The sequence below is a fragment of the Vanellus vanellus genome (genome assembly GCF_965231255.1).
Source record: "Vanellus vanellus genome assembly, chromosome: 1".
Lineage (NCBI taxonomy): Eukaryota > Metazoa > Chordata > Aves > Charadriiformes > Charadriidae > Vanellus > Vanellus vanellus.
This window is the reverse complement of record NC_138905.1, coordinates 14,353,099-14,380,701: the sequence shown is the minus strand read 5'-3', so window position 1 is coordinate 14,380,701 and position 27,603 is coordinate 14,353,099. Positions and strand designations below refer to the sequence as shown.

Sequence of the window (27,603 nt, the reverse complement as noted above, 5' to 3'; positions counted from 1 at the left end):
ATGAACTTCACGAAGTTCCTGTCTGCTTATATCTCCAGCCTGTCAAGGTATGTCTGAATGACAGCATAACCATCTGGTGCATCAACCACTTTCTTCAGTTTTGTATCATCTGCAAGCTTGCCAAAGGTGTGATCTGTGCTGTCATCAGGGTCATTAATGAATATATTAAATGATATTGGCCCAAGACATCAACATCTGGGATACTCCAGTAGTGACTGACTTGCAGCTGGTCTTCAGGCTGCTAATCACAGCCTTTTGAGCCTGGCAGTTCAGCAAGTTTTCTGTCCACCTCACTGTTTAGCTAACACATACTTCATCAGCTTGTCTTTGAGGATGCTATGGGAGACAAAGCCTTGAAAAATACAAGATAAAGAATATCACTGATGTTCCCTCTTGCACCAAACCAGCTATCTTATCATCAAAGGTTATTAAGTCGATGATTTTTTCCTTCATAAATCCATGCTGACTGCTCTCCATCACCTTCTTGTCCTTAACATGTTTGAAAATGATTTCCAGTGTTACTTGTTCCATCACCCTCCCAAAGATCAAGGTGAGGCTGACCAGCCTGCAGTTCTCTAGGTCTTTCTTCTTACCAGTCTTGAAAGTGGGACTGACATTGCCTTTCTTCCAGCCCTTAGGGAACTCCCCAGTTGTTATGACCCTTCCAAAATAATTGAGAGTGGCCTTACAATGACACTGACCAGCTCCCTCAGCGCTCATGGGTGTGTCCTATCAGGTCCCATAAACTTGTGTATGTCCACTCTGTTTAAATGTTCACTTACCTTTTCCATTGATTTAAGTTTTCCTTGCTCCAGATTTTCCCGCTGGTCTCAGAGGCTGGGATTGCTGAAGGCCAATCTTACCAGTAAAAGCTGAGGCAAAGCTCATCTTTCACCATGTTCTTTGTCACCTTTTTGGTAAAGGGCCCACGTTTTCTATAGTTGTCTTCTTGCTGCTGATTTACCTGTAGAAGCCCTTCTTGTTGCCATTCATGTCCTTCTCCAGATTCAGCTCCAAGCAGACTGACTTTCCTAACCCTGCCCCTGCATGCTTAAAGAGCCTTTATGTTCTTCCTGCGTCATCCGTCCTTGCTGACACCTCTCATATGCTTATTTTTAATGTATGAGTTTTGTCAGGAGCTCCTTGTTCACCTACACAGGCCTCGTACCACTCTTGCTTGAATTCCTGTTACTTGGGATGGACCAACAGTGTGAGCTTCAACAAGGCCAAGTGCCAAGTCCTGCACTTCGGCCACAGCAACTCCATGCAGTGCTACAGGCTTGGGGAACAGTGGCTGAAAGAAGATTGATTGAGAAGTCGTCTAGATATAACGCTGAGGGACATGGTTTAGAAGTGGGCCCAGTAGGGTTAGATAATGGTTGCACTTGAAGATCTTAAAGATCTTTTCCAGCCATAATGATTCTGTGATTCTTGAGTCTGGAGGGGGTAATCCTTGAAAATCAGCAAGCTCTTCTAGACCCTTTTTCTCTTCAGGACCATATCCCGTGGGATTCTTCTAAGCAGGTGCCTGAACAGGCCAAAGTCTGCTCTCCTGAAGTCTGGGGTTGTAAAGACTGCTATATGTCTTGTTTCTCTCAGGATCCTGAACTCCACCATCTCATGGTCACTGCAGACAAGGCTGCCCCCAGGCGTCATATTCCTGACCAGTTCTTCCTTATTTGTAAGTATCAGGTCCAGCAGAGCATGTCTTGTCAGCTCCTCCATCACTTGTGGCAGGAAGCTATCATCACTCTACCTCAGAAGGCTCCTGGATTGCTTGTCCCCTGCTGTGTTGCCCTTCCAGCAGACACTAGCGTGGTTAAAGTTTCAGTTTCGCTGCCCAGAAGTTAATACGCTAGGATTCATGGGTAGGTCAATCTGTAACAGGGCAAGATGTGAAGTAGGAAGTGGTATTGTGACAATGTGGAGGTGAGGGGGGAAAAAAAAAAACATAGAGGGCTGCTCAGATGGGAATTGCTGGTAGAACGATCCTATTCTAATGTTGACTGGCTTAAAATCTGCAGGCAGGGCGGAAATCATAATGCTGAGAGTTAGAATATGCTAAACAATAACATGAGAAAATAGTTCACAAAATGTTGTTCAGGCTTCTTGGTGAATTGAAACTATAGAAAGATGTAAAAGAATCTTAAAACATGTTTCAGGAGTATAAAAGTAACAAACTTGACATTACCCTTGTTTGTAAGAACAGTATCATATTAAGCTTATGAGTAAGTCTTGAACGTGCTGTAAAGAAAAATTTTATAATTTTTGTAAAAATATCCTGCTGTGGCTGACGATGTAGGGGAAATCTCGCTTATGAAATAAGAAGAACTGAAGAGATGCTAGGTCATGTCTGTCCTGGAAGGTAAAGGACAGCAAGGCCTTGGTGGAAAATTCCAGCACCTTTGTCAGACTGAAGGCTGAGGAAGCAATATTGGTATTTTGCTGCCAGGCAGACTGTATTTGCTGAATCAGAACGTTGGACCAGTCGTGATTAGCTTTGTCTGAGTGTTTAGGTAGCAATTTGTTTAATTTCTGCATGGTAACCCTTTTCTAGGAAACTATTGATGTACAGCTAAAAACTAAACACCTCTGGGTTAGCTCCCTTGGTTGAAGGCAAACACATGCTTAAGTGACTTGCTGGACCTGAGCCCAAGGGCCTTGTTCACAATTATGGCTCTGTTTCTCATTGCACTCACGTTCTGTCATCAAATATAGCGCTAGCCAGCATCTCTGCTTAACGATATAGCAGTCCTGTCATTTTGCTCGTAATTTGGACTTATGTTTCTTGCCCCATATTTCTAGAAGCAGCCAACACGGGGCAAAGGAATTAACAGATTATCTCCTAAACATGTTAAGATGTTTATGGCACTGAATAAGACAGACAAATAGATATTTACAAACCGTCTGGCTAGTTTTAAAATTGTGTACATCTCCTGACTCCTGTCTTAGTGGGTGCAGGACTGAAAATAGCAGTAAGTGGCACATCCATTGGAAGAATAACTTTTTGAAAGTAGTTAATTGTGCATCCTTGAGATGCTGTCTGGAAAAAGAAGCCTCTGAAACAGAGGGATGAGAAAGCTGGTGGATAAATGCAGGAAGCAACTGGCTATCTGGAAGAAAGAAGTGACTTTCTCAGTGTCGAAATTGGAGTTCTGTCTTTCGGAGGTGGATTTGACAATTTGAAACTAAGCAGGAAGTAACTCAGCAATAAAGTCATCTCCCTTCAACACTGACATTTCCTTTAAAAACCAAGGAGAGAAAATCCAGATAAGCATGAATATAAACTTCCAATTTTGTTTCTGCAATTATTTACGGAGTAATTAATGCAAAAGCTTTCTTTACCTAAGAGAAGTATAAATTAATGGCTTCCATATAGTAGAGACTGTGAGGGTGGTTTATTTACTTACTCCTGTTACAGACTAATTACTGCTTTTAAACTGCATTCATAGGTCTTGCCTCTAGTTTGTCAAAATACGTTCTTTGAAAGGAAAAGCCAAATCTGAGGTTAAAAAAGTAATCAAACTTATTTTGTCTGCAACCAGGTTTTTCAGTGGAGACTGTGGAACTGTCTCTTCCTTGGCTCCTGCTCCATGAGATCAGCTATGGAACATGCTCAAGGACATGAAGCATCTCTTGAGCAAACCCAGAGGTATTGTGTGGAGAGACCAATATATAACGAGGAGCTCTTGCAAGGCCAGCTGCACAAACGAGAAAGAACACTTCAGACTTTAAGGCAGAAGATTGCACATTCTTGTCGGTAGGGATTTTTTTCTTATCTTTCTTCTATTGGTTAGAAATATTCTAATTCTTAATTGATTCATGCTCATAGCTGGTAATCTCTTCAAAGAAACCTAAAAGATAAAAGCACTAGTTCTACTTTGGTTATTTAGCGAGACTGATGAAGTTGTATATGTGGTTTTATATGTTAACATGTAACTATATTACAAAATGTTAGATAAATTAGTTGAATGCCTTCATCAATGTGCAAAGGAAAAATATGCATCATAGGAATGTGAAGTGTCAAATCATGTGGCATGAAGCATAAGACCCAGAAAAATATCTGTCTTTTTTATGTGGAAATACTTACAGCCAAATTTGTACTTCATGTGATCCTTTCAGGGAAGAATAATGGAAATGAATGGCAGCTGTGTAGAAATCTAAGTTATTAGTCTAATAAGGATTTAATAGAGGCTGTAGCTTTTAACTAAGTGCCTTGGAATCTGAGTGTCATCTGGTTCAAAAGGAAATGTCTTTAGCTGTGCAACTCTTGCTCTGTGGTACCAGATGATAGTGAAGAGAAACGTATTCTAGTGAAGTTCTCAATAGCTTTACATTTATCCATGCTTCATCTGCAGAGCTGATTCAATTTCTTGGTAGAACCTCGTTCTGCAAGACAACAAATGACTTCTGCCTGACTACTTGTCTGCAAAATATTCCAGTTCACATGATTTGACATTTGGAGATTTGTTTTGGTTAATGAAATGATCATTCTAATGGTAATGGCACCTAATTCCACCTCAAAAAACTGATCTCTCCAAATAAAAAAATATGTTGATCAAAATCCTCTTGAGCTGTGACTTCTTGTGATTCAATCTGCTCAAGCATGGAGAAGCGTGAATGACTAGTTCCTCTCTCACTTGTAGCAATAAGCTTCTTCTCATGGGACTACATTGCATAGTGAATTCAGAAATGTTAACAAATCTCGCATTCTTTTGGAGTTCCCTGACACAGAAAAGCGTTTATATGGTCCCTGTGTTATATTTTTATCCAAGGTTAAACTTTCTTACCACAGTACAGTCAAAGTATGATGCATGGCAGTAGTGCATAGAGATATGTATTTCCTGGCTATATTCATTTCTCATGAGCCAGGATTTCAAAAGGTTAATAGCTCTGCTAAGAGACACAAGGATCAGTGTTAGCTGGCTTCAGCGCCTTTCTTTTCAGGGTAAAGAAGGGTTATGTTCTCAAATAGCCTTAAAGTTAGTCCATTAGTACCAGTGATAGTAATGAGCATTAGTAAAATAATAGTTTAAAAAAACCCATAATAATATAAAATGTTATAATCAAAAAAGTATAAAGCACACAAGTGGTAAATAAAAACAGGGAAAACCATTACAAAGTACTTTGAATGAAAACCGCTATGAGAAACTAAGTTGTCCTCAGGGGATTGTTACTAGGAATTATCTCAGCAAAAAGTGTTGTGTGACTGCTCAGTCATGCATGGACTTGAACAGTTTCACTTCCCACTAACCTCCAGCCTCACAAGACCGCGATTCTCTTCTCCAGTTCCGTAAGGTTTGTAAACAGCAACCAACATGTTATAAAGGGCTAAATTAACTGGACTCATTGTTGTTTGTGCTTAAGCTTTGTCCAGAAATTACTGTCATCAGGGGTCTGACCCTGCTGTTAATGGAGCTGTTCCCTTGCATAGGGGTGAACGACAATTTTTTTGACTCATTTGTCCCCTGCTAGTGTCTAACTTTTTCTTTCTGGTTTGTATTTTCAGTTGTTCTTCTAAGAAAGCCAAGTCTCATCTTTACAGTTGCTTACCAATTTTAAAATGGCTTCCCCGTTATCCAGTGAAGGAATACTTATTAGGAGACATTATCTCAGGTATAAGCACTGGGGTTATGCAGCTTCCTCAAGGTGAGTGTCTCTCTGGATTTATTTATCCTCTTTTTTTTTTTCCTGTATGTGCTTTTATGGTAGTGCTTGGCTTCCTGAACAGCAGGTACTCACGGGAATAGGATATGTATTTCAGGTGTGTGCGTGGAGATTGGTACAGCATTCTCCAGACCAGCCCATAATGATGATTCCCTTAAAACCTAAAAAAATCAAGTTAGTGATATGCAGCAAACTCTGAAAGAAACTTACCTATCTGATCAATACTAACAGCTCTTCATGACAGAACAACTTTTCATAGTTTAAGTGCATGTCTAAACCTTTGCTGAATGTGCCTCCTTGTTTTCTGATCTCCTCATCCTGAAAGTTGTAGCAAATTTCCTACAGAGTATTAGTATCTCATAGACATAATGTTTCAGGAGAGCAACTGTTGCAAAGTAACCAAACTAAATGCGACCAGAGAGGAACTTCCAAGAAATTGGAGATTGATCCTTCTTTTTCTCTTAAGGCCAGAAGTCACCAGTTTAAGCTGGAACCATACTAGTGGGCAATTATTTACATGGTGGAAATAAATCAAAAGTATCTTATATAACAAGACTGCAAATCTGTGGAATTTCTATTGAATTGGAAGTTTTACCCCAAGTGGAGGCTGGTCCTGAAGCAGGAGCTGGCTCTATGGAAGATGAAAGCCAGTGTTCACTCTTCTGTTCAGCTCTTGGGGATTGGACCAATGGAATTTTTTGTCCAGCATGACACCTTACTTTCAGCAGTTTCAGAACTGCTATGAGGTTAGAAAGTGACAGCATTTTTGCAGCAATATCATTATGAGGTGCCATCATTGCTCTGAAAATGGTAGCTTCTGACAGCTACCGCAGTCCCAGTAGATTTCCTCAGGAGGTCTTGGAGTAGAGAGAATTTTTAAATTTGTGCAGAGCCCAGTCCAGTGGAGTCCTCATGATAAGGGTAATGTAATTAAGCATATCTAAGTTTACTTGCATTTTGGCTTATTTCATATTTCCACCTCACTTGTTCCACTTGAGGCTGAGGCAAGTCTGAAGAATGAATCTGCAAATCTGAGAAGCCTAGATTTTAATAGGTGGTAACCATTAAAACAATGGAATATCGTAACTTACTCTGTGTAATTGACTTCTTTATTTCTGCAGCTTCCCGGTTTTATGCACTTTTTTATAATTAAGAATATTTTTTCTGACACAAATATAAATATCAACTTATCTTAAACTGATAAGTGATGTGCTTAACTGTCAGGCAAATATGTCATACTCTAGACACAAACATTACTGGTTGTATACTGAAACACAGTTTATGTGATGACCAGATAAGGACATTTGAATTTAAGTGGTCAGCAGTGAACTTTATACTTAGTTTTGTGACTTTGTTTTAAACTAAACATTATTCTTTCCTTTGGTGACTGAAGACATGTCCTTGAACTGCTCCTAATCTTTCCCCTTCTAAAAAGACAAAAGTTGAACTTTTATTTTTCTGGAGTGGATGTAATTATAGCAAGCATAAGTTCAAAGAAGTCTGGGAATTATTCCAGGCAGAACTACAATGACCAGGGCGTTTGAGCTGTGAACTCCTGTCATGTCAATATCTCTTTATTTCCTTGGCACTGACAGCCTTTAAAAATGCCAGTACAAATGAAACGGAAAAGGAATAAAAGGGTATTCAGATCAGGAACTTCACGTAGACCCACCCTCCTGCTTTTGAAACAATGATTTTCAGTTCTGGTCACTTGTACTGTTAAGTTCATCACCATATTACAGGCCAGGCTGTTATAGTACAAAGTGTTCTGTTGATACTCTTGGCATGAGAGGTGCCCCCTGGGCCAGAAGACATATGTAGGATAAGTTTCAGAAGTACTTAATGAAGAGCTTATTGCTGCAAGAGAATGAACGATATCATCAGTCCAGTTCTAACCAAGAATTCATATTCCTATCAGAACTCAAACATTGATTAGGGCATGAGCAAGGCTATGTGAGCTATTACACTACACAAGAGTACTTGGATGACACAGAAGATCCCTTCCTGGTTTTGTTCTTTCATGGTAACCTGGTGCTTTGTGTCTCAATTTAAAAATAAACTAATAGGGAGAGGTGTTTTCAAGTATCCCTATCTTTCCTTGGTGGGTGAACCATTGCTTCTTTTTGTAATTTTCACTGGACCATTGAGCCTTTTGGTCCTAACTTGAACGAGTCTGACCAAGTGTGCTAAGAACACACAGCTTCCTCAGGTGTCGTGAGTCTGCACTTGCAAAGGTGAATTGGAGGACCAAGTCAAGCCAGGATACAGTGTTGTCTTCTCGAGGCTCATTTGTTCAACTAATGCAAGCCATGTAGAACTATTGATTTTGCTGGAACTGTTTGGGACAGTTATACACCATTATCATGTGTTGCTTGTGAACCTGATCCTATGATAAGCATATGCTCAGCCACGTGTCATAGATTACCATGAAGATCATGTCTGATTAGAAGAGGAGGAGAAAAATCAAATGTGTCCCACTGGTTATGGGGTTTTGGGTGTTTTTAATTACATTCTTTGACAGATGAAAACAAAAGCAACAAAAAGTGTTTGTTGGCTATTAAGACATACTTCCAGCCACAAAGGCAAAACAGTGAGTGCACTGGTGCACAGATGTACAAATACACACACACACACACGCACCCCCCTGCAGTGCCTGTAATTAGAGACTTCTGGTTTCCTGACTCAAACCATCAGGTTTCCAAGGCACTGCCCTACAGTATTATACATATTAAAGAGTATTGCCTGCAAGACTTCTTGTTTTTAAAACCTGTGATATGTCACTAGATTTCCTATTAGGTGAGTTCAATTTTAGTACACTTAAATCCTTTTGCTTCAGATGTTTTCTTTCTGTTGTTTGCCTAACATATATTTGTATCTATTTTCTAGGTTTAGCATATGCTTTGCTGGCAGCTGTTCCACCAGTATTTGGCTTATATTCTTCATTTTATCCTGTCTTTTTATATACTTTTTTTGGAACCTCCAAGCACATATCAATAGGTATATCTGCATGGATAACTGAAAGTCTGTGTGTGTGTGTGCTTAATAAAGTTGTAAAAAGAAAAAGAAATTGGAGAAATAAAAAGTGTAGTTGTTTTCCATAAGTTCACATACAAGTGAATAGGAGAAACAAAAATGTGTCAAACATTAGCAGTATTTATTTTATTGTTAATTTATCCATCCTACTCAGGAAGGAATAGAAAAGCATCTTCTATCAGAACTGATCTAGAAATGTGTGCTGTGAACTCCTGAACTATAATTTCATAGCTGCAGTCAGCTGTCTCTGTGGCCAAAATGAGTCTCTAATTTGCATAATAGAACTGAAAAAAAAAAAGGTGTTTACTTACCATAGAGGCATGCTTTTACCATCTAACTAGCTTTAATGGTACTGAGTACTGGAGCAGATTTTGGGACTAAAAAATACAATATTTAGATAGAAAGCTCTACTATAGTTTAATTCTACAGATCTCTCAGTAAGAACCGCTCCTAAAAAAAACTTCACCAGGATTTTAACCAATTATTTTCCTCTTGCTCTTATTTCAGGCACCTTTGCTGTGATTAGTATGATGGTTGGTGGCGTTGCTGTGAGACAAGTGCCTGATGAAATGTTATCTGTAGGCTATAATTCTACTAATGTTACAGATTCCCTTGAATATTTTGATGCTAGGGATACCAAGAGGGTACAGGTAGCTGTGACTCTCGCCTTTCTTTCAGGAATTATCCAGGTATGTGCTTGCAGTTTGCTGTAAGGGCAAGTTCAGGTGCTGCTGCCAGGCTTGTAGTTGCAAGGGGTGCTGGGTCATGGCAGATCCCCTGTCAATAGACTTGTGCTTCAGCACTGCACTGTGTAGAATACAGGCTGCTTCGTGGCAGCCACATGACAGAAGTGGGGAGGGATACGTTGGAAGCAAGTCTTTGTCTGGCATCTTGGCTTAACTGGGGAAAATGGGATCTCCTCCCTTTCATTTTTTCCTGTCCCATCAGAAAAACTCAACCTGATGTTCTCTAATCTGTCCATAAATGCATGCAAACACCTACGTTTACGTATATCCCACACTGCAACTGCCAATGGCACGGAATATTTGGTGCATTAATGGCTGCTTACTGAACTGTGGCTTTAGAAAGTCCAAGTTCAAGTTTGCCTTATCTGGCTTGGGCACAGAGGTAAGTGTGTCCTGTGGCCTGTCTGCTATATAGTGCTGATGTTCAGACTGTTGTGGGAGTCACATGGTTAATATTTCTCTTCTTCATTAGTTGTGTTTAGGTCTCCTTCGGTTTGGATTTGTAGCCATCTATCTAACTGAGCCTCTGGTGCGAGGATTTACTACTGCTGCTGCGGTTCATGTCTTTACTTCTCAGTTAAAGTATCTCCTTGGCATTAAGACTAACCGATACAGTGGACCCCTCTCAGTTGTATATGTGAGTAACTACATTTACTAAACATGCAAATTCTGCATTGTCTGGATCTAGTAATTAAGCTTTTTCCTATTTAAAAAAAAAAAAAATGGCACTAAGTAGAATAATGCTTCAGTATTCAAAACTGGGTATGAGGTCTTTAAGTGCCATAGAAATATATGAGCATCTTAAAGTGCATCTTGGGTGCAACCTGATAGACCAGCACAGTCTGAGATGGGCAGATTTTAGGATTCTGCTAAATACAGTTTTGTAATATGAACAGATAATGTTCATTGAAGCTATTGTCTAGTATGTTGTGGGAAAATGTGCTACTAAAATGCCCCATTGTAGACCAGGCATGTTTTGCAAAGCTAGTAAGTTTTACTCTCAGAATCTTGCCCAGTCTCTATTTCTTTAATTTCTCACACAATACCTGATGAGAGTATTCTTCATTTCTTGTTTGTAAGTTCTTTTGTAGTGTGGTTGGATGCAAAGTGCAATATCATCATAAATGTACCTGTTCTTTAGAGTAGTGGGGAAATACTATTTTGAAATAAGGACACAGTGTAAAACATTGCTATTTGCTAGACCTTAAGCACTACAGAGCGGGTAGGTATCCAGTATTTGATGTAGCTCATAGCCTAATCTTCCACTTCAACCTTCTGTCTTAACACATGGTGATGCAAGAGGGCAGAAGAAAAAACATGCAGTGTGAAGCTATGATTTAGTTAGTATGACTTAAGTAAAACCAAAAGCTCTTGTTCACTTGAATTTAAAATTGACAGTTGTGCTCTGAAAAAAATGTAGTGGATCACATGCAGCAAGTTACTTGTTTATAGGGACATTTCTAATTGAAATTACAACCAAAGCTTTTAACTTTATACAAGCATTATTTTTCTTGCTGTTATGAACAGGCAGAGTTGAAATGCATCTGAATCTGATTTGTCTGCCAGTCTAGGAACCCCTGAGTTGTTATCACAGAATCGATGCTCTGATTTTTTCAGACAAGAAATCCGGAGTGGAATAGTAGAGAAGATCTCAGATATCTGTTAAAACCCAAGCTTTTGATCAGATTAATGGCTCAGCAATAAGGAAGCTTCAGGATTTCTACTACTATAGAAAATACTTTGTGGGAATTATTTTTGTATATTTCTACAGATATAACAAACTTTTTGGAAACAAGGCTGCACTAACGATTAATTCCTAAATTTGCTGTTTAGTTCACTAATCCAGAAACCGGAAATACTAACTGCCAAACAAATAGGAGGGAAGGTATACATTCAAGATGTACTTCCAGGACATCTTGAATGTATAATATCTTGATAGTTGCTGTAATTTTCCTTCTGTCTAAAGAAGGGTATGTACATTTTCTTTCAAAGACCTCTCCAGAGGTCTTTTTTTTTTTTTTTAAAATGCAGTTGAAGGAAGAGGAGTAAGAGGTATGGGAATCATCTACCCTCTACCAACTTGCGTGCTCCGGCAAGCTTTCTTTCCTAACACCCTTTTAATAGTATATTCAACTAAAAAATATTTGGAATAATAGCTCGTTCAGCAGTGTTGCAAGTTCACTGTTGTTTAATCATATTGCTATGGTAACCTCAATGATTGTATCAGCAGCTTTATTGTTTTAGAATCGTTTACACAGCTTTAAGTAGATGTGACTTGCCAAAGAATATTTGAAGGTATTAGAAGGGGTTTGCACCTACTGCTTTCAGGTAGCTGCCAGTATGAAAAATGTGTGAAAATGTTGAAGATAAAAGATATGGTTTAGTTTAGACTTTTTCCCCCATTGTAGTTTTTTCTCCAAGTTTTTGCCCCATTTAAGGAAGACTGGTATTGTAAATGGTTGCAAGTGCATCTCCCTAACTGAGATACTCTAAACTTCTGTGTTTTGTGGGAACAATGGGGATTTTTGGTAAGGAACTAATTCACTGCGGTTATAAATGCAGAATAAAAACTCAGCTGAACAGTAGTGTATAATTTGCTCTTTTGTGGCAAATTTCCCAAGAAAACAAATTCAGTTGAACAAATATGATCTTCATGGTGTAATTATGATACTTCTGTTGTGTTACAGAGCATAGCTGCTGTGCTTTCAAAAATAACAACGACCAATATTGCTGCATTGATTGTTGGATTAACGTGTATTGTCCTATTGTTGATTGGCAAGGAAATTAATCTCCGGTTTAAGAAGAAGCTCCCAGTTCCTATTCCTATGGAGATCATTGTGGTAAGCCAGTTGTGAAATTTTATAGCTAAATTGTATAACTATTCTAAAGCTGTAGAAACTATCTCATTTTTTATCAGGTCTTACTGAACTTTAGAGTGACTTCTGTTGAACATATTTCATTTGACGCTTGATCCACTTAAAGGTTCAGATGCTTATAAGGTTAGGGTCTGACATGCCCAGGTTTTAGGTGTAAAGTCCCAAAGAAGAATTGAAAACGCAGTTAAACACCCACAGTTCCCTATGGCAATGGATAGGTAGAGATTTGTTGTAAAACCCACTCTATCCTGGAGTTTTGGCACCTGAATGATTGTGTGCGAAAGCCTCTGAGTGGCGTTTCCTACTTGGAGTCCAAGAGCTCAGAACCCCCTCCTGAAGGAAGGTGCTTACAGATGCCTGTTTCAGAGGTTCTGCAGGGCTTGCTTGCTTTTTAAAATGCAGCGGTAGAAAGAAGAGCAGGAACCAGTGGGACTTACTACTTAACCTTCCTTTCTCTGTTTCTGAGGCCGATAACTGACTGCAGCAGGGATTCTGTTTCTAATGACTACTCTAAAATACACAGATGAAGCAGACTATCTTAATACACACAAAAGCCCACACCTCAGATAACCTTTCACCTTTAAAAGTTATTTGATTTAAAAATGAGCTCTTGGATAACTAGAGCTCTCAACCAACCTGCACAAAATCAGACCCGAGAAAGGGAATAACTGGAAGGTATGAGTACAATCTAGATAGAAGGAACAAATAAAAGGGATGCTCTTGAGAGATGATGGAGGTGTTGTAATAGGGTATTGTTTGACAGTAAGGTGATAGTAAAGTGATGTTACACCTGTTTGTTTCACTGCTGCAGCACCAGTTCTGCTTACAGATAGCATGCAGGTTATGCACATGAAAATATGGTAGTGCAGATGTCCTTCGCTTGTCCCTGCATTTAATTTCCCAAGAAAACTATCAGTGGGGGTTGAACACGATGGAGGGGAAATCATGATACTTCCTCCTTTTTATCTGCTTCTTTACCCCCTAACTCTTCGAAAACTGTTTGACAAATAAATGTAATCCCTTGTGTGTATTATTCATAATCAGCTAACTGCTATTAGTTCTTCAGGTGGCTTTATCTCTTTCTAGCTGATGTTTACAAATGTGTTTGTGGATTTTTAGGTAATTATTGGCACAGGAGTTTCAGCTGGAATGAATCTGAGTGAGTCATACAGAGTGGATGTTGTTGGGAATATTCCTCAAGGGTAGGCATGATATACTCTTATTCAAACTATACCTTTTTGATATGGCATGTAGCTTTTATTATAGTAATTTTAAAATATTTATTTAATCTCCAAGGTTACGAGCACCAGCAGTTCCTGATATTCAGCTCATCCCAGCAATATTTGTGGATGCAATAGCAATAGCAATAGTTGGATTTTCAATGGCTGTATCAATGGCCAAGATCTTTGCCCTTAAACATGGTTACACCATCGATGGGAATCAGGTAAAAGTATTGGGGTTTCTTTGTTGAAAATTCTCAGTAGCACCTTTGTTACATAGTTAAAGTAGAATGGGATACTGGACAAAAACGAGTTTTTCTTTCATAGTGGAATCAGGTCAGGTTTTTGACAGCCTACACATTTAAATACCTTGAATTATTTTAAGTTCTGGCTGTGTTTTAATAACCAATTTCAGTTTTAGCTTCAGTTTGGAAAACTTGCTTCTGTTAGACTTGGACATATGCACAAATATTCATTGTTGGGACAGACGTTACTGAGTCTGCTGTCCTGATGGGCAGCTACTTTATCTCTGCCTTCTATAATGGAGCAAAGCATAGAGTTCCCATGTGATAAATACAATGCCTTATGTGTCAAAGAACTATTATCTAGGGTTTAGAAATTCCAGTGATGTTTTATAGTTTCTTTTTATTCCCACCCCTTGCAAATAGGCAGCTTGTCATTTTCTGGGGCAGCAACTGGCCCTGTCTGTAGTTAGCATTCTGATCATTATTTGAGTGATAAAGGCTGTGGTTAAGGGACTGTCTAAAACTAAAATGATATGTCACCCTCACCTACTCTGTCCTTCCTGTGCAATTTAGAATCAATATTGCAATTGGATTATTGGTTGATATCATTGTGGTGTCAAGGGAAACAGAGTTCATAAGCTGTAACTCATTTCCTAGAGCAAGCATCTGAGGCAGCACAGATCAGCTGTTCCCCCTTCTCAAAATGGCTGTCTTCCTCTGAGAGTAAATAGAGTTTAAATGACTTTTACCTACAGAATTTTACATCTGTTCAGATAAATCTCATCCTTCATGTCATTGTTCTCTGTTACCCAAAGAGAGAAGAGGACAAATCCATAGCCACATGAATGGAACCAGCTCTATTTATGTTAGTTAAAGTAATCATCAGTGACCTGAGTCAGTATCTAGATCTGTTCCTCAGGAGGTGCCAGATGCTACTTCACCTGGATGTTGAACTATAGAACAGGATGCAGTGCATGCTGAGTGTTTGAATGAATCAAAAAAGGATTGTACATTTGCAAAGAGAAAAATTCATTGAGAACTATTGAATATGTGTAACTCAAATTGCCTCAGTTACAAATAACAGGATGCAGAGTAATCTGGGGAGGCCTCATTACAAGCAAATACTTTCTTAGGCGTCAGAAACACAGTACTAAGGTAGATGGAGCTCTGATCTCACTCATGATAACAGTTCTCATGTGGGATCTTCCTGATGAAGCAGTGGAGATGCATTGTTTTTTTTTTTTTTCATGTACAGCAATGGATTACCACCCACAGAAACACAGCCAAGGCTGCTCTTGGTTCTAATAGTAGTAAACAGTTTACGGTGGGAGGCAAAGAACAATGTTTGTATGACAAACCATTTTCAATGTATTCAGGGTTAAAATTCAAGTTATCCCCAAGCTGAAGAAATCCTTAAAACAAGCAATGCTGTCATTCATTCTAGTTTTCAGTATGACTCATTACTGTAACATTTAAGGATGGGAAATGTCTGTGGCACTTCGTCAGATACTTTAACAGATGATTTAACATGCATCAACTTACGCATGTGTGAGAACCACAAGTGTGAGCTACAATAAAGTTGCTTATTCTCTACAATAAGGTTGCTAGAAAGCACTTTAAATAAGATGTGGTTATGAATATGGATGGATAGCTCTAGCTTTTTACAGTTGTTAGGTGTAACTGCCTTTTGTTTTGTTCTGTTGTTTAACACAGGAACTTATTGCCTTGGGAATATGCAATTCTGTGGGGTCATTTTTCCAAAGCTTTTCAATCACTTGCTCAATGTCTCGGAGTCTTGTTCAGGAAAGCACCGGTGGGAAAACTCAGGTATGTAAATCCAAATTTTGAGCCAAACAAAGTTTGCTTTTTGGAGCTCTGAAGCTGAAGTCTGAAGCTTCACTAGATTGCCAGATTTCTCTGCCTGAGACAGGAGGAATAACTGGAGTTTCCCATCTCTTAAATCTGGGTTTCGCCAGGATAGAAAGCTGCAAAGTGGGTGAACTGAGTGGGAGGGATCAAGAGAACAACTGTTCTTGTGGAAAGCACAAGAGGGGTTAGCTAATCAGTAATGCTGCCCTTTAGGAGCACTTGTAAATTCATTTCTGCCTTCTTTTGTTCAGATTGCAGGTACTCTCTCTTCAATTATGGTTCTGTTGGTAATTGTGGCTATTGGATACCTCTTTGAACCACTTCCGCAGGTAAGGGAGTTTTGCCTGTTAGGTATTGCATTGTCAGTGAACAGAGGCCAGCGAGTATTGCTTAAAAAAGAGATTGTGGGATCATAAGTAAGCAACACAGGCCTTGATCCAGAAACCTTTACATTCTGTATTCATTTTTGCTGTAAGTTAGACTGGAAAAGATTAATATTTTGAAGGGTCCAGCATGCTTTTTGTTGTTGTTGTTTTCAATATTAGACGTTCTCAACTCTATCTTTAGGACATAAAAATGATACATTCAAACAATTCCCCTTTAGAATCATTTAGGTTGGAAAAGACCTTTAAGATTGAGTCCACCTGTAAACCTGACACTGTCAAATCCACCACTAAACCATCTCCCTAAGTGCCACATCTACACGTCTTTAAATACTTCCAGGGATGGTGACTCAACCACTTCCCTGGGCAGCCTGTTCCAATACTTGACAACCCTTTCAGTCAAGAAATTTTTCCTAATATCCAATCTGGACTCCCCCGGTGCAACTTGAGGCTGTTTCCTCTCGTCGTATCACTTGTTACTTGGAAAAAAGAGACCAACCCCCACCTCGCTACAACCTCCTTTCAGGTAGAGAAGAGTTGTAGAGAGCAATAAGGTCTCCCCTCGTCCTTCTTTTCTCCAGGCTAAACACAATCCCAGTTCCCTCAGCCGCTCCTCATAAGACTTGTGCTCTAGACCCTGCACCAGCTTTGTTGCTTGTCTTTGGACATGCTTCAGCACCTCAATGTCTGTCTTGTAGTGAGGGGCCCAAAACTGAACACAGTATTTGAGGTGCAGCCTCACCAGTGCCCCAAGTACATGGGGACAATCACTTCCCTAGTCCTGCTGGCCCCATTTGGTTGCAGCATAAGAGTTCTGGGAAGAGATTAAACAGTTAAAAGAAAGTAATGGCTCTGGTGTGAAAGGGTTGGAGCTGGGTGATAGCTCAGCATAATTAGTTGGTTTTGATGCAGTTCTACTTATTTGTATAAAAATATATTTACGTAAATAAATATATTGTGACTTAAAAAAAAAACCAACAAACACTTTGTTTCTGGTGACATGCATAGGATGATATGCAATTCTTGTTTCTTTTTATAGGAGATGTACCTTGGGTTACACCTGTATGATTGTTGCAGTATATTGTAGAGAAACTTGAATTTGAGATTATAGCCTAGCTGCTTCAGGCACTATAATTGCAGCAGCTTGGAGCTCAGGAACATGTGATTTCTCTTGCCAGGAAAGAGTAAATCCAACTGTACTGACTCTGGCTTGCCATTTCTGCAGCTGCGGTATAAGCATATCTCTACTGAACTACTTGAAAAGTTTTGGGTTTTGGTTTTTTTTTAATGTAACACCTGTTCAGTAGAGTTATATCAGCTGTACAAAGCACAGAAATACAGTTATTTGTGATGCTTTGAAGTTCTTATATGGCTTTGGGTTTATTTTGCTTCTGAAAATTGCATTTGTGTAATATTCTTAGACAGTGTTAGCTGCAATTGTCATGGTGAACCTGAAAGGAATGTTTAAACAGTTCGGAGATGTCGCGCACTTCTGGAGAACCAGTAAGATTGAGCTGGTGAGTAATGCACAGCTCAGTGCTTATATTTTGCTGTATTCAATGTGTTGCTTCTCTTCTTCCTAACCCCCAAAACAGGGTAGAAACTTATCAAGGAGTCACAAATTGGTGTTGCATTGTAGATGAACATCACGTGGCACTCTTAAGTACCCTAGTAGTGTGATCAGTTGCAGACAAGAATGTTTATGTTGTTGTTCAGCAACCTTTAACTCAGGTCAGAAGTAGTTTGGTTGCAGTAAAAGCGAAGCTTTTGCAGTGTTGCTTATAGGAACTGCACTGAAGGCTGTGGGAATGTCTGAGAAGAATTTGAAAAACAGAGTAACAAAGAAAACTACTTGAAGGTATTTGCTATCTTTTAAGACAAAGCAAAAACCTGGCTGAAGTGCACCAGAACTAAGAGTGAACATATTGTCAGAGGGAACATTTTGGTGGCGTTTTTCTCCTGGATTAACTGGCTGATGGAAGTTAAGTAAGAGCTACTTGCAGGCCTTGAATATTTTTTTTTTATCCTAAGATATTTGGGGTCTGATGGCAACAGAGGATTCCTTGGAGAACAGGACTTTAAGGCATTAATTAATATGTGACAGTTTGTCAGATGTTATGTTAGTGCACCTTGAGCTTTTATGCCCTTCTGAAAGGTTAAGGCAATTATGGTCTGCTGTCATGATGGATTACATTATAGCCTATTCCTGAACAGAAGTGATACATAGGTTTCGAGGTTGAAATATGCTGCTGTTTTTGCTGTTAACAGAAAAGGATGCATAATAATTCAGAGCTTTTCTTTGTTTTAGGCCATCTGGCTGGTAGCTTTTGTGGCTTCTCTTTTCCTGGGACTAGACTATGGTTTGCTTACTGCGGTAGCATTTGCAATGATAACCGTTATTTACAGAACACAAAGGTCAGATTTTTTTCTTTATCAAAATTAGTGTTTGCTGATCTTCTATGTGGTTTTGTTTGTTTAAGGGGTGCAAATAAACAGAAGACCTTTCTACCCTCTTCAACTGCATACAGTATAGAATCTGCTTCATAATGTAGGTCATGCCCTATGGCTCTGATCCAGGGTTCACATTTTATTTTTCTGAGAACAAAATTTCTAGAGGGCATGAACTTGCAATTTCAATAATAAACAGAAGATTTTCGATTTCTTGTATTGGTTAATCTTCTTGTTTACTTTTATGCCTAGTGTTTAGAACTTCAAATCTCCTTGATGCTAGTTTAAGTAAATGATTACATTCTGTGTGTACTAACTGTCACAATCAAGCAGGAGTTGTGTCAGGTTATCACTAGATGAATGTTTAGGTATTTTATAAGAGAGTTCTAATTCATAAAAAAATTGTGCCTGCCTTTCTAGTTTTTCATATCACTTCTCCTCTCTCCCTATTCAAATTGACAGAGCTTTTACTGTGGAGCTTTCCAGCTCTTACAGCGAAATGATTTCTTGTATATGTGGATAGGACTGTCATATGAGGTTTCTAGGCTCAAGGTCTGGGTTACCTAGGTGAAAAAAATGTATAGAAGTCTCGGTTTTGGTCTGCATTGGAATGAAACCAAATTCTGAGATATCTGCCCTGCATAAATAAGAGTATTTTTCTGCCATCTCTATATGATTTGTTCTTGCAAACGGAACAGTAATGTACTTTGTCGCACTGCTTGTGAGTTGGGAATATTCATCTTCTCAGGCACTGTTGTGGGAGCAGAGTGGCTCTTTGAAATTGCAGCACATTTTCTGCCAGTATGAGTTGCCATATTTGCAAGATAGTCAATGGAGTTGCACCAGTTCATGCCAAAGAGAATTTGCCTCGTAACTTTGCATGCTTTGGCCCATGCTTTTCAGAAAATGACAACGTTGCAGTGCTAAGTTTTTAAATTGTTTTTGCACTGACAGAAGCAAACTTGTCTAGTCACCAAACGGCGCCTTTATTATGTTCCTGCCATAAACTGTCCACTGCATTTGACTGCGTTTAGATAAGTCGGTACCAGACAGGCATTGCAGAATGACCATTTAAAATAAATTTCAATCTGTATTGAACACTTGCTTTTCCACTTCATAAGTGATAATACTGAAACATTTATTTCCATTTCTCTCTAGACCTCAATACAGAATCCTTGGTCAGATTCCTGGCACCGACATCTACTGTGATGTGGAAGAGTATGAAGAGGTAGGAGTGTATTCTTCTACACTGAAGAGTTTTATGTAGTGGAGCAAAGAGGACTGCGGCAATTTGTTGCTTAGCCCTACCGTACTGCACATATAGTGCTGTCTGCCTGTATTCCCCTGTGGTGAAAGGAAGGAAAATACATTTGATTTAGTAGTAAAATCTATTTTGTTCAAAATGCTAGCTTTTTGTTCTGCATGTACATTTGACCAGGAGGTGATCAAAAGTAACGTTTATACTAGTTCCATTGTACTAGCTTGTACAAAATGATAAGGTTTATAGGAATATCACTGCTAAACCTGCTATGTACACAGGTGCATACAAGGCCATCTTCATTACTTTTGTGGCAGTATTGCATGAAGTCCATGGAACCCAGAATCCAAACTGATCTATTCTTCAGAATTGCACAAACTGTTCAAAACAGCATCTTCCTACCTCCAATGATCCTCTGCTCATTAAATATACATGGTTAATAGCACAATTGTTTGTCAGGCACTTAGCTTCTTTATAAATGCCATTTTGTTCAACCAAAAGTTGGTGAAAGCAGTACAATGGATATAAACATGCTGTATTTATTCACAAACAGCAGCTACCATTTTCTGCGCGCTCTGCCATGTTCTCAGAGTTGCTGCTGTGAAGGCTTCACCCCCCTTTACTAAGGCACCAGTCTGTAAAAAAGTATGGGAAAAGATGATGCTATAATCTGAAAACATTCTCTCACCAGCAGTTCTATTTTGAATATGATACAAAGCAGAAGTATATGTGGGCATGTTTATAGCTGTATGCAAAGAAGAGGAGACTCCATTTTTGTTACACTGAATTCAGTTAGCATTTCCTTCTCCTGCATAAAGACAGGGTTGGCAGCATATGGCAGGCTGGATCTCTGCTGCTGGCCAGGTCATTTGAGTGTAAAATGTCAGAGCACAGCCTGTTTAGAGAATACTTCATTTAAAATAGAGGAAAGAAGTGATATTGAGACCTATCTGAAGGCCTTTTTAAAACTAAAGATTTGAAAGGCTCTTTTTTTGGTACCTGAGGTGACAAGGAACAAAAAGGGAGAGAGAGATAAGACATTATGCCTGTGGGAGGCTAAAAGGAAGCGTTCCTTGATCTGCATGATTTCTTCATAGTATTGCCAGCTGCAGATAGCAACATCAGAGAACTGCAAATATTTAATTCCTTTTTATGGCTGTACATTTCATTGTTATGAAGAAGGAGAGATGTTATATGGCATTGGTTGTGTGCGGTATTACACCAGGAAAGGTGGAGGTTCTGATCTTCTGATTGGCTTTGCTCATGACAGGGCTGACCCTCTTTGTTTGACTGATGGCTGGTAGCCATTCAGGGTTGGCTGTTGGGCTCCATGTTCATGTGCCATGTAATCACACAGGTGCTTTTCTTCTAGTGCAGGCAATACTTAACTGTGCACATCCAATATTCTTTTCCTTAGGTTAAAGAATATCCTGGAATAAAAATATTTCAAGCTAATGCATCGCTTTATTTTGCCAATAGTGAGTCATATGCAAGTGCACTGAAGAAAAAGGTGAGTAAAGCAAATTCTTTAATGTCTGTGTCTTGAAAATTCAAACTGGCTTCTGAAACGTGTTCATCTTTGCCCAGAAAAGTTGTGGAGGCCCTATCCCTGGAAATGTTCAAGGCCAGGTTGGATGGGGCTTTGAGCAACCTGGTCTAGTGGGAGGTGTCCCTGCCCATGGCAGCCGGGTTAGAACTAGGTGATCTTTAAGGTCCCTTCCAACCCAAACCATTCTGTGATTCTATGATCTTTCAGCCCCTTTAATGTATCCCCTAGCACAGTGTTTCTCAGCCTGTGGCACCTTGTGATCAGTAAAATATCAGGTGACCCTCCAGCCAACTGCAAATCATCTTAGGAAGCAACAACATGGTGGGAGGGAATAAATGGACAGTGTAGTTTAATACTAACCACTTGTGAATGGAAGGTCTGGTGATTGCAGAGCACAGACTGGCCGAACACATAATTTTTTTTCGGAAGGAGATAAGTAGTTGCTGAACTGAAAACAAAATGTGTGGGAGTAAAAGCTTCCTTCTTGGGTGACAGACTTTACTGGAGTGTAAGACCATGGAATACTGTGGGCATTCAGTGCCTCTCATGAGCAGCAAATTACGTGCATACGGAGTATGCCTCACCTCCTGTCTAACCCGTGTTTGACTGGGTGGGAGTGGCAATAACAGAACTAGCTAAGGGCAGAACTGTCTGACCTGGTAGCAACTGCAGCCTTACTGACTTCTGAAAAATTTTTCTGTAGCTCCCATGATGAGTCTTATACCAAACAGGTGGGTGGTACTTCTCTACACAAAGCAAGAGGTATTAGCAATTTATGTCCAAATGCACTTCTCTCCCCTTTGCTCTCTGCACTCGAATCAGCATTCGATTGGAACACAGCACTGCTTGATTTCAAGAAAAGAATGTGATGCATCTCTTCTTCATCTTGTTAACACAGTGCTTGCCAAGATTATTCCTTCTTACTTTATACTGTTCTCACCCCCACCAAGGGAAGCTGAATAATGTAGGCTTGTGTTTTAAATTTATGACAGTGATGAATTCGGTGCTAATTGTCATTGCAATGTCATCCTAACAAGCTGAATTTCCTCTTAACTTACTTTCTTTTCATAACAGACTGGAGTGGACCCTTGTGCTGTATTAGCAGCAAGGAGAAAAGCCCAGAAGAGGCACGCCAGGGAAATAAAGAAGGCAAATGCACTCAGAAAGCAAGCTGTATTGAAACTGGTGAATTCTTCAGTAAATGTTTACCTCTGCTTTCTCAGTTAATGTGTTGCTCTCCGGTGTTACCATTCTTGTTTATACAAGGTACAGCGTCCTACTCAGGTAGGAAGGTTAGGGAGCAAGGACTGCGGTGTGGACAGGCTACTGAGGGAACACCAGTAAGGATCAGAGGCTCATGACTGGATTGGATAATTGTATTGAACCTTGATTACATTCAGGTAGCACATAGCAGAGCAGAGCCTTTCCACACTGTCATACCATCTCAGCAGTGGTGTCAGCAGAAAGTGGAGGGACCCTACATCTGCCCCTCCACACAGACTTGGAATAATCATGCAGAAATAGGATATAAAAAAATCAATTCAGATTAGCGGCCCCCCTAATAAAAAGGTGCCATCTGCACTGCTGGTCCTGGTGTGGTTAAGTGAGGCAGGTATATTGAGAAGGGCTGTTTGAAACAACCGTGTGCTTTTGTCCATGTTTAAATTCACCCCCATGGTGGGAGCTGGTGTGTGCTTTTTACCATGGGAAACCAACCAAATGTCTGACTTAAGAGCCCGATCACTGTTCCTTCTTTTGAATACATAGGCCTTGACAGGATCAGCAGGGATAAGGCGAGGAAATGGAGCGAAAACATATGAACAGGTGTCAGTGTTTGAAGGAAACAGGCAATTCACTCCTAAAATAACAGCTTTAAGCTGCTTGCATGTGACTGTAGAAAGGCTGGGCATAAGAGAATAAACCTTGATATGTGTAAGGTATGGAATTACGTGTGCGTGTAAAGCCAGCTTCTGTAATGGTTAGGAGCTGTAAACCTTTTAAAGGCTGAAAGAACAGATGAGTACGGGGAGGAAGGGCATCTACACTGAAAAAGCATTGGCTGCCATTAAGCTTTATTTATCTTCTCTCCCAGACTAATGACGTGGAAGCAAGTGTAAAACATGAGATAGCAAACGATGAGTTGCCTGTAAATGGAAGATCTGCATCTCCAGATGTTAGCGTACAAGACATGTTTTCTGATGAGCATGAACGTTTTGTGGAGCCAAAACCAAACATCCACTCTTTAATTCTGGATTTCACCCCGGTGAACTTTGTGGATTCAGTTGGAGCAAAAACATTAAAATCGGTAAGTAGGGTATTTTTTCCCCCAGACAAAAAAATGCATAGAAAACTTGTGAGATACCTAATAGGGAACCTGTCAGCATGAGACATAAATGCCATCTCAAATACAATCCAGTATCTCACCTAATCACGGTTTTAATTCTGCGGCTATGCAAGTTTTAGCTGGGCACTGGGGATTGTGGACTGTGCAGCTTGCACAGTAATTGGCTTATGTCTTCCAGAACTGCGATGTTTACGTGATATATCTGCATTTAACTTCAGTTTAACTCTGTTACAGATTATAAAAGAATACAAAGAAGTTGGTGTCTGTGTCTGTATTGCCAACTGTAGTGGTGAGTTGAGATTTTTTTTTCTTTTCTTGTGAGCTTTATGAGAGAGACTGTTTTATCTCTTTTCCTCTGGCCCCGAATTTTCTGCTGCCAGGTGCCTCAGTAGTACCAGCACTTACTTCACATAAAATTGGATTCAAATTGGATTTGAGGAAAAGCAAGCCCATATGCATTAGAGCCTTCACTGTAGTGGAAGTAGAGCGCTGACATAACGAGTTCTGTGAGGACTAGATCCTGCTCCCATTTATTCCAGCTGGCAAATTGTAAATGCCACAGCAAACTTTGTATGTTGAAATTGTTATAGTAATGTAATAAGGAGAAAAGCCTGCGATGTTCGAAGTTTCAGATATTTGGAGTTGTAGCATCTTTCTGCCAGGAATAGGCCTCTGTATATCTGGATAAGAGAATGACCTGTTTGCAGTAGAACCAGCATGTGATCCACCTGGCTATTTTAAATGTTTTAAGTAATAACAAGTAAGAGAACAAGTTGTGGACTTCCTCCTGAGATACCGTTGTGTTCCATCTTTGTACTTCAGTTTATGCATTGATGCCATGTTTGTTTTTTGTTTTGTAGGCCCTGTTATGAGTGAGCTAACAAGACTGAATTTTTTTGATGACACTGTAACAAGAGAGTTGCTGTTTCACAGTGTTCATGATGCTGTCCTTGCTTGCCAAGTGAAAGACCGGTCTGCTTCACAGACTGACTTTGACCTCTGAAAAGTAGCATCAAGCAGAATGGAAGCCAGATTTATGCTGATGGAGACTCTTTCTGAATATTTAATTTGCACACTTTAAAGAGAGCCTAAGGCTATTTGTGTCTACGGGTATAGGGTGGTGCTTATTTTCTGTGGATAAGGAATTGGAAGCCTTCACGCTCTCGAATTTTTTTCCTTCAATCAGGGTATAGCCTTCCAACGACAGACAAGCACAAAATTATGCAAGATCAGAAAACTCAGTGTGTTCTGCTACAATCGGAATCTGATAGACATGGTGACATTCCTATTCCTTTTGAAAAAATGGGCACTTTAACTCACTGAAAGGTGGGATCTTGCAGGAAATAACTGTTCTGCAATTGCAATGCACTGTACCAGTGTCTTTAAAGAACTTTCTTAGATGACTTTTAAAGCCTGATGTCAACATCTGCATACAACAGATTCATACAAATTATAATAATCTGCCAGCTGGATTAATGAATTCACACTGGTGGCATTTAGCTGCTACTGTTTTTAAACCTGGATGGTACAGTTATTTTTTTTAAATGTCTAACCTGTCTCAGCTATACTCAACTCTTCATTACCTGAACGTTTTCACTCTGAGTGAAATTCAAATTAGAAGCTCATTGTTTAATTATTACATTATCAATATGGTACTTTCACTGCCAAAACCTAGTTACGCTTTCCAGAAATGAATACGGTTGATTTTAAGCTAAAATTAGTTTAGCCACAAAGTGTGAAGACAAAACTGGTTTAAGGCAGGAGTGAAGCCTATTAAAATTAAATTAAGAACTGACACCCTATATGCAGTCTTTTAAGCTGGAATAAAAACGTAGACAATGTCTAAAGTCTCAGTGGTTAAAAAAAAAAAAAAAGAGAGAGAGAAGTACTTTTCTGTTGCCTGAGATATCTTCCTACCAGCAGTGCGCTTCTGCTTCAGCTTTTAAGTGCTTTGAGAAATAGATTTCAGTAGAACTCAAAACCATGACATGTTTGGGTTTTTAAAAGAAACAAGAGTGTGGGCTTTTTCTGTTGTCTTCACAACCTGGCTGCCATGCTGCTGCTTAACTTCATGTGTGAGACAAAAACATGGGAACGTAATTCAAGCAAAAGAAAGAAATCTTCAATGCCTGTATTTCCCCAACAACAATCACTACAAATCTGAGCAGCCCTAGGAACCTAGAAGTGTTTCTGGGTAGGTTATTTTGACAGCACGGGGGAAGTGGAGCATCAGTGACATTTCATTTAGCACCCTCAAATCAAAGGTCCTGTGCATAAGGCAATTCAGACGACTTCCTCTCTTCTGAATGCAGAACTAATGCTTTTATTTTGCTTCAAGCTCTGTTGTGGTTAGGGCTTGCTTCAGGTAAACCAAGGTTCCCAAGAACCGGGGTCAGTCGGGGAAGATGTTTTATTTCCTCAGACTCCCCTGCCAATAGGGATAGGAAGCTTTCTGCATCAGAAATTACTGCTTAGCTGGAGTTCAAAGGATGAATTGAATGCCTGTTAACACATTGTGCGTGTTTATTTAAACAATCTTTGGTACAGTTTATAACGTTAACTAGTTTAACAGCCTTTGTATCTACATACAGTATATTTTTCTACTTTCAGCTTGTCGCAGCTTCAGTTTTTAACTATATAGTCTCTTCAGTTCACAGCAAGATCCTGTCAACTTCTCAAATAAAGTGATGATCCCAACTTCTCAAAATTTTCCACTTTGTCTTGGTGAGACTCTCTGTGTGGGACAAGCCAAAGTTCCTGGATGCAAGTGTCTTGCAAAGTGGTGGGGCTGGGAAGGGTTACTACCACCTCCCTGCAGGTCCTCCCTCCTGCTCCTCACCCTCCTGACTCCCCCACCTGCAGGAAGCCCTCTCCCTGCCAGTGCCAGGCCTCACAATGATGCAATTAATGCTGATGATGCAATTCGTGCTGTGTTGCCCAGCCTGGTAGCAACGGCTGCACTTCCTGGGGAGCTGCTGAAATGCTGGACTGAAAACCTTTGCCCAGGAAAGTCCCAGATCACAGCCTGCGCAGCACAGCACTCCGCAGCACTCTGCTCCTGGGTGCCGCCCGCGTTGCTGGTAACGCTCTGCTCTTCCTGTGCTTTGCTGCCACCAGCTGAAGCACAGGTTCCTCCTCAACAGCTGACATTATCTACGGACAATTAAACTAACTTCCTCTTCCCTATACTGATTAACAGGCTGCTAGCTAAAAATGTAAATCCTACCTGAGGCTTGTCAGTGCTAGATTAAACAATCCCATATCCTTTAAACCCGTAACAGGGCTCCTCTCCTTCCCCTCTCCAGTTTGCCTGCGTTGACAAGGTAGTGCCCCACCACAGCAAATGCCATGGACTGCCTACATCTTAATAATCACAATAACATTCCTCTCCCCTCCTTCTATGCAAGAGTACTGATGGTAATTAATGATGCCCGGTAAGATCCAAATTCTTTTTACATACTTCACTTATCCTTCTTAAGGAAAAGGTACACTTAATTTCAAGCACTGCTCCTGGTTAATGGAGAGTGATACTCTCAGTGCTGCTTTCTGAACTGCTTCCCCTCAGGCTCGAAATGAAAAAAATTCTATCCCACCAGTAAACTTGCATTCCTCCCCAAAATTTTCTGACCAAAATAACATAACTGTTGAGGTCACTTTCTTGGACAGGTACAGGTAAAAATTCAGGTTGTATAAGTCTGCTTATCAAGGTGCTGACACTGCTCAAATCCTAACAAAGTCCAGGTACCACATACACTCCTTCCCTATTGTGCACACTTCCACTTTCACAAAATTATAAAGTGGCTTCACAATCTAAGCTTGATAAACTGATGTCAGTTTTATTGAAATGAGACCTGATAAAATGTCTCTCGCTTCAAAGACGAAGCAGTTCCCAAGAGCATTTTCTCCCCCAGGTATTTCTCCACACTTTTCCTTCTCTCCTCTCCCCACCCCCGCTTTAATGCAAC

At 39.9% G+C, this 27,603-nt stretch overlaps 1 protein-coding gene across 1 annotated transcript; it reads left to right on the top strand.

The window, feature by feature from the left end:
- On the top strand, nt 1-27,487 carry SLC26A5 (solute carrier family 26 member 5; the record flags this gene model as incomplete). Its single annotated transcript, XM_082496735.1, has 18 exons — nt 1-47; nt 5,510-5,649; nt 8,554-8,664; nt 9,208-9,389; nt 9,919-10,083; nt 12,134-12,286; nt 13,442-13,524; nt 13,619-13,766; nt 15,501-15,614; nt 15,908-15,985; nt 17,461-17,556; nt 18,348-18,454; nt 19,646-19,715; nt 21,163-21,255; nt 22,369-22,479; nt 23,387-23,599; nt 23,873-23,927; nt 24,499-27,487. 18 exons carry the CDS (start codon nt 1-3, stop codon nt 24,639-24,641), a joined length of 2,109 nt encoding a protein of 702 aa, XP_082352861.1. The 3' UTR covers nt 24,642-27,487.
- Nucleotides 27,488-27,603: the final 116 nt, after the last annotated feature.